This window comes from Pteropus medius, unplaced genomic scaffold (assembly GCF_902729225.1).
Source record: "Pteropus medius unplaced genomic scaffold, Ma_sr-lr_union100, whole genome shotgun sequence".
Lineage (NCBI taxonomy): Eukaryota > Metazoa > Chordata > Mammalia > Chiroptera > Pteropodidae > Pteropus > Pteropus medius.
Window position 1 is genome coordinate 6,053,266 of NW_024344371.1, and position 8,064 is coordinate 6,061,329.

Genomic DNA, 8,064 nt, shown 5'->3' on the forward strand with positions numbered 1-8,064 from the left:
GGAGGAAAGCGAGTTGAGGAAAAGTAGGAATAACAAGCCTGAGAAGGGGAAAAGAGTGGGAGGAGGAAAAGTGAGCAGGAAGAGGAAGGCCCATAGATCTCTCCTGCCTGGTCCGAAAAGCCCATTAGCTCACCGGGCTCTGTAAGACATCAGAGCTTAGAAGTCAATGTTGGGGGCCATGTCACTATCAACGTTGGTAGCTGAAACCCTTGAATTTTCCCACATGTAAATACAGTTTGTTTTAAAGAAAATATGTAGAAGTAGGGGGGAAATACATACAGTGGAAGGATAGATGAGGTTAATCCAATGTTCAAAGCTCCTTTATAGCATTCCTAATAGAAATACTTAAAAATCACTAGCTATTTCTAATTGTTAATCTCTTCAAGTTTATTCTCCTCTCTCAGAATTTCAAGATGGGGGTGGGGTGGAGTGGGGAACATGGGATAACTCCCTATTAACTCGGGTATTCTTCAATTGTATTCTTTATATTAGAATTGAAATTTAACATCACACATAGGCACCGTTGTTTCTTCTTTCGTTTTCTTAAATACCAAATCTGCCAGGTAATTTGAGTTTGTCAAAAGTGAATGTTTACATTTCATGATGAATTACCTTACAGAGGAGGAAAACGGTGCTTTTCATTTATGCTTCTCTTGTACATCCCTCTTCTCTCGGGCTACATCCTCCATAAAATGTGGTATGTTTCGTGCTCATGTGGGATGAAGCAGCCTTTGATCAGTGTGCTCCGCACCAAATTCCAATCCCTGGGAAATGCTGGGCCTTAGCCCTGCCCCTGGCCACGGGATCCTTTTAAAGCCCCCGAATCACAATCTCCCCACTCACTTCAGCCCTCAACCGAACCTTCCCAGTCCTAAAGCCCAGGAAGCTGGGATTGTGGGACCCACGTTCCCAAGGCTCCCGGCATTCAGGGTGGGAAAGGGCTGACCTCAGCATCTGGTTATCTCAGGATTAAGGCCCGCACAAATTAAAAGCATTTCGGAAACGGAAAGGAAAAAAAGGAGTGAAAATAGGAAGGCTTTAACAAACCGGAAAGAAATAGACGCCCACCCTTATTTTCCCTCCAATGTCAACAAGCAAAACGAAAACATTTCCAGGGTGATCGTTCGCGGCTACTCGCTTCCAATTCGGATTAGAAACTGAGGAGACGCTGAAGCGGCGAGGAGAAAAACGACCACGAGTCACCCAGCGCGTGAGCGACGGTCCGGAGCAAGAGAGAAGAGGAAGGAAGAGACACATTTGTATACAGCATGTGTTACCTGGTTTATTTCGAGATTGTTTGGTATTGTTTTCTCTCTGAGCACCCCTCATTTCGGAAGGCCATCATACGCGCCCACCACTGAGCCGCCCCCGCCCGCCGCCGCCGCAGCGCCGCGAGCCCCGGGCCCGGCTTCTCCACGGCGCCCGAGCCCCGAGCTCGCCGCCACCCAGGCCGCAGGAACCGAGTAAGTAATCCCGGTTTGGCCCCGCGCTCGCCAGCCCACTTCCTCCTCCTCACCCCGTCGTTTCAAACCTCTCCCAGACCCTCCTCCCCCCAGGTACAGGGCACCCCTCCCCACGCCAGGGGTGGGCCTTCCCTCCCCAGCCACCCGGAGCCTCGCTGTTGTGTTACCTACAAGGGGCACAATTTTTCCTGCGGGCTCTGAAATGCCGGACCTGACCTGCAGAGCCAACCCGGGAAAGTAGTGCCTCGCTTCTTCCTCCTCCATTTCCTGCCCTCTCCTTGCATCCTCTCCCTGCGCTCCCACTCTCCTCTCCACCACCGTCGCCGCCGCCGCCCCCGCTTTTAAAAATCAAATTGGATACCAACTTTAATAAGGACAGACACAGACGCGCAAACGAAAATGACCCGACGCAGTGAGAAGGGAGGCGGCAATGGACGATATCGGCCCTGAGAGGGGAATTTCGGTTGAGCGGCCCCGCCGGGCCGAGGGGGCGCAGGGGGCGCACAGAAGGGCCGCGGCGCAGCGTGCTCCCGCCGGCGTATCCTTACGTGGCTCCGCGCGGCCGCGAGGCCGAGGCCCGCGGAAAGGGGGAGGCGAGCACCAGAGGGGGCGGGAGCCGGAGGGCGGGGCGGGGGTGGGCGGGCCTGGGCCTGCCGATTGGTCGACGGCGGGAGAGACGCTCCCGCACGCCGCCGGCTCTGATTGGCCCAGCGGTAGGAAAGGTTAAACCAAAAATTTTTTTACAGCCCTAGTGTGCGCCTGTAGCTCGGAAAATTAATTGTGGCTATAGCCGCCTCGATCGCTGTCTCCCAAGCCTCGCCGCGGCCGCTCCGGGACGCGCCCGCCCGCCGCCCGGCTCTCCCCCCCTTTGGGCTGCTGCTGCTGCTGCTGTGACTGCTGCTGCGAGAGGAGGAGGAGGAGGAAGCAGCAGGGGGGGGGAGCGGGGGGTGGGGGGGGGAGACCAAGAAGTAGAGTTGGGAGCGAGGGAGCTTCACCCCCGGGGCGGTGGTTGTTTCTTTTTTCTCTTTCTTTCTTTTTTTCTTTTCCTTTTTTTTTTCTTCTTCTAATTCCTGAGGGGTGGTTGCTGCTTTTGCTACATGACTTGCCAGCGCCGGAGCCTGCGGTCCAACTGCGCTGCTGCCGGAGCGCTCAGTGCCGCTGCCGCCGCCCGCGCCGCCCGCGACCTGCTCGGCACCCACCGGTCGCTGCCGCCCGCCGCGCCGCTGCCCCACTCCCGCGCCGCCGCCGCCGCCGTTTCCCCTCGACGACTGGGTGATGCTGGACATGGGAGATAGGAAAGAGGTGAAAATGATCCCCAAGTCCTCGTTCAGCATCAACAGCCTGGTGCCAGAGGCGGTCCAGAACGACAACCACCACGCGAGTCCACGGCCACCGCACCACCCCAGCACCCCACCATCACCACCACCACCACCACCGCCGCCGGCCGCAACCGCCGCCGCCGCCCGCAGCAGCAACGCCACCGCAGCCCCAGGAACCCCCCCAGGCTCAGGGCGCCCGGCCGATGACGACGACCAGGGCCCCAGCAGCTGCTCCTCCCGCCGCCGCCTCCGCCGGCCGCCGCCCTGGACGGGGCCAAAGCGGACGGGCTGGGTGGCAAGGGCGAACCGGGCGGCGGCGGGCCCGGGGAGCTGGCGCCCGTCGGGCCGGACGAGAAAGAGAAGGGCGCCGGCGCCGGGGGGGAGGAGAAGAAGGGGGCGGGCGAGGGCGGCAAGGACGGGGAGGGGGGCAAGGAGGGCGAGAAGAAGAACGGCAAGTACGAGAAGCCGCCGTTCAGCTACAACGCGCTCATCATGATGGCCATCCGGCAGAGCCCCGAGAAGCGGCTCACGCTCAACGGCATCTACGAGTTCATCATGAAGAACTTCCCCTACTACCGCGAGAACAAGCAGGGCTGGCAGAACTCCATCCGCCACAACCTGTCCCTCAACAAGTGCTTCGTGAAGGTGCCGCGCCACTACGACGACCCGGGCAAGGGCAACTACTGGATGCTGGACCCGTCGAGCGACGACGTGTTCATCGGCGGCACCACGGGCAAGCTGCGGCGCCGCTCCACCACGTCGCGGGCCAAGCTGGCCTTCAAGCGCGGGGCGCGCCTCACCTCCACCGGCCTCACCTTCATGGACCGCGCCGGCTCCCTCTACTGGCCCATGTCGCCCTTCCTGTCCCTGCACCACCCCCGCGCCAGCAGCACTTTGAGTTACAACGGCACCACGTCGGCCTACCCCAGCCACCCCATGCCCTACAGCTCCGTGTTGACTCAGAACTCGCTGGGCAACAACCACTCCTTCTCCACGGCCAACGGCCTGAGCGTGGACCGGCTGGTCAACGGGGAGATCCCGTACGCCACGCACCACCTCACGGCCGCCGCGCTCGCGGCCTCGGTGCCCTGCGGCCTGTCGGTGCCCTGCTCCGGGACCTACTCGCTCAACCCCTGCTCGGTCAACCTGCTTGCGGGCCAGACCAGTTACTTTTTCCCCCATGTCCCGCACCCGTCAATGACTTCGCAGAGCAGCACGTCCATGAGCGCCCGGGCCGCGTCGTCCTCCACGTCTCCGCAGGCCCCCTCGACCCTGCCCTGTGAGTCTTTAAGACCCTCTTTGCCAAGTTTCACGACGGGACTGTCCGGGGGACTGTCTGATTATTTCACACATCAAAATCAGGGGTCTTCTTCCAACCCTTTAATACATTAACATCCCTGGGACCAGACTGTAAGTGAACGTTTTACACACATTTGCATTGTAAATGATAATTAAAAAAATAAGTCCAGGTATTTTTTATTAAGCCCCCCCCCCTCATTTCTGTACGTTTGTTCAGTCTTTAGGGTTGTTTATTATTCTAACAAGGTGTGGAGTGTCAGCGAGGTGCAATGTGGGGAGAATACATTGTAGAATATGAGGTTTGGAAGTCAAAATTATAGTAGAATGTGTATCTAAATAGTGACTGCTTTACCATTTCATTCAAACCTGACAAGTCTATCTCTAAGAGCCACCAGATTTCCATGTGTGCAGTATTATAAGTTATCATGGATCTAGATGGTGGACGCAGACCTTGAGAACAACCTAAATTATGGGGAGAGTTTTTAAATGTTAAACTGTAATTTGTATTTAAGAAGCATTCGTAGTAAAGGTGCCCAAGGAATTATTTTGGCCATTTATTGTTTTGTCCTTTTCTTTAAAAAACTGTTTTTTTTTCTTTTGTTTACTTTTAGACCAAAGATTGGGTTCTAGGAAAATGCACTTGGTATACTAAGTATTAAAAAAACAAACAAACAAAAAAAGGAAAGTTGTTTCAGTTGGCAGCACTGCCCATTCAAATGAATTGGAAGGGGACAAAATTAATGATTGCCTTCAGTTTGTGTTGTGTATATTTTGATGTATGTGGTCACTAACAGGTCACTTTTATTTTTTCTAAATGTAGTGAAATGTTAATACCTATTGTACTTATAGGTAAACCTTGCAAATATGTAACCTGTGTTGCGCAAATGCCGCATAAATTTGAGTGATTGTTAATGTTGTCTTAAAATTTCTTGATTGTGATACTGTGGTCATATGCCCGTGTTTGTCACTTACAAAAATGTTTACTATGAACACACAGAAATAAAAAATAGGCTAAATTCATATATATCTTGATACCTTTGTCTCTTTTATTAAGTAGAGCTAATTTTTAAAAGACCATTAAAGTTCCAGGGAACTCAAAGGCTTTTTCAGCCCACTAAAATTTAAACTGCTCCTTTCATTTGAATTGAGACTTTAAAAATGAAAATCCTATTTTCTTCCATTGTGGAATCAAATTTTACAAGGAGCAGGCTATTTAATAAACACTAGCTTTAAACAAAGCATAGGCTTTTCAGCTGATATCTTTAAGTTTCTGTAGATATACAACAAAAAGATAATTTTATGTGCATAGCTATTTACCTTATGATTATTTTCAAATCAGTTAATAGAATGCTTTTTATATATTTTGTTTCAGGTATCTCGTTTATAGCACTTGGAAAATTATAAATATATGTATATGGTTAGATAGAAGCGAATATAATGCACTCGTGTAATATATATAGACACACAGAGCCCTTCAGTTCAGGTACAATTTGCACTATGAATGCTGCAAATATTTTTGTTTAAATATTTGTATTTATACTTTCTAAGTCAGCATTTATTTTTGTGGCTGTTTACCCACAATGAAAGAGTTCTAATAAAGATGTACTGAAGTTGCAATATAGATTTTGCTGAAGTGATCACCTGTTGTAATGACTTACAGATCAATGTTTATATTTTATTTTTAAATTATAACAATTTAAAATTCTAGATGTTCAGAAGAAGTAAAATGCCTCTCTCATTTTCATTTTTACAATTTAGAGGTATTCGATTCCCTTTTATATATGTATGTATAATCTAGGGATTTGTTTCGCTTACAGTCATAATTTTAACTTGCAATATACATATACATGCATATATATGCATATATATAAATCTAAAACAAAATGAAAACATTTTTAATTGTTTCAGCAGCCCAATTGCTATGACTCCAGAAAATAATTAGAAAACCTAAGTAAAAGGTTTAGTAACTAATTGGATCCTGTGGTGAGTCCGTGGAGGACAAGTTGTTCATTTGTTACAATTGTATAGTCTGAAATGTGTTCTGCAGTAATGCAATAAGCTGGCTACTTCTTACAATGGGCCCAATGAAAAATAATCTGTCTCCAAGATGTTATCGGCAAACACTTAGAGAGTTGCTGAGGTGGGGGGAAAGCCTAAGAGAGAAGCAAGGTGACTCAGATAGATTTGAAATAGAAATAGAAAATAGTTAATATTGAAATATGGGGATGGGTGGCTTGTGAATGGAGAGATAGAAGAGAAGGAGAGGAAAAGAAAAAGGATCTTTGAACAGAGAGAGACAGAGAGAGACAGAGAGAGAGAGAGAGAGATCTAAGAAAGAAAGATAAAGGAAATTTAAAAGACTTGGAACCAAATATACACAAATAGGAAATAGACCAAAATAGACTAAGACAGCTAGTTTAATTATTTCCTTTAAGCAGACTTAGCATTATTTTATTTTCTTCACATGAGAGCGGTTTCACCAAAGGTCGAAGTTTCATGAAATTTAACAGTTTTTCAGAATGAAGCGTGAAAGAAAATGCCACAAATAAATTGGTTTAGAAGCCGAATTTATGGCCGATATTAAAAATAGTGATAGAATCCAAGTGGCTGAGGGTAGGCAAAGGAGATCCCCTCTACACATGTGTGAAACCAAACAGCTCAAAGAAATGCATGTTTTGACTGAAAAAAGGTGATGTATTGTTTGCTTTTACCATAGATTTTATTTGTGGAATGAGAATGTACTGGCACAGAAGAAATATAGTTTTTTGCCTATCAGAAGTTGAAAGGAAAGTTGAACTCATATTGAGATAAAGGAACATAGATACAGAAGAAAATTTTCCCCATTGAGTATTTTTTCTGGCCATATTAAATAGCTATATTTATTTGTGATAAGGATTTATTTACATGATCAAGAAATAGAATCTCAGTGGCAAATGTCATACTTTGAGGTCAAGAGTAAAATTTACTTCTTTAAATTCATAGGAACTAAGGACTGGAGTGGAAATCCTACTCGGATACATGTCCAAGGTACATACATAACGCATGTAATTAGAAGTAAAAATAGCTTGTTTAATAGGTATATTAGGTACAAAGGGGTATAAACAGAGAACGAACTTTGTGCAGGCCTCTAGCAACCCAATATGAACATTTTATTTATCTCGATCTGTCCTATCATCCCTTAAATTATCTTCTTCAAAAACACACGACAGTCTAGCATGGCATTTAATAGATTTTTTTTTTTTGCAACAAATTGGTTGTAATGTTGTGTTGATATATGTTGTCACTAATCTTTGCCAGTTAAAATTAGCTTATGCCAAAAAAATACTTCAAAACTTTTTGAAGCTTTTCTTCTTTCATACTTATAACTTTTTAATGAGATGAAGGTTGCTCTTTTTGAGATTTTGGAACTGAAAGTGATCATGACTTAAACTGAAACCCCAAATTATGGTTTATTCCAGGTTTAAAATACTTTACTTGAATTTGGTATAAAGTTAATACAAATTATTAATATAAAACTTTGAGAAAGTGATTTAATTAAAATAGAGCAGTGAAAGGATTCTTCCAACTATGTTTCTTCAGCTTGTTACAGAATTGAAAACCAAGTGAACAAAGTCCAGAACTAACAAGATTTAATACAAATATGATCATGGAATATTTCATTTGGTTTTTATGACTTGCATAAAATTAAGGATAGAGAGGTACAAAACAATGAGTCTTGTAGTATATTGATTAATAATATATTTAAGTTGGTGGATATTTCACCCAAGTAGGTGGATAAATCAAATATATTTAGAACTGTAAATATATTTTTTAAAGTGTATTTTCTACAGCATTGTTGAGGAATTTGAATGTATGGAAGTAATTTTGCTTTGGGGAAATTAATTTTATGAATAGCTAAAGTGGCTGGTTGTGTTTAGGACTAAATGCCAGTTGGAGAAATAGGCTAACAAAGGGTGAAGGTGAAGATCATTAGAGCTGGCTGA

The 8,064-nt window shown here is 46.3% G+C and overlaps 1 protein-coding gene across 1 annotated transcript; it reads left to right on the forward strand.

Moving 5' to 3' along the window:
- The first annotated feature begins 2,118 nt into the window (after positions 1-2,118).
- On the forward strand, positions 2,119-4,174 carry FOXG1 (forkhead box G1). Its single transcript, XM_039870446.1, is given in 3 exon segments — positions 2,119-2,846; positions 2,848-2,975; positions 2,977-4,174. Coding segments are annotated over 3 exon segments (1,434 nt in total). The 5' UTR covers positions 2,119-2,738.
- Positions 4,175-8,064: the final 3,890 nt, after the last annotated feature.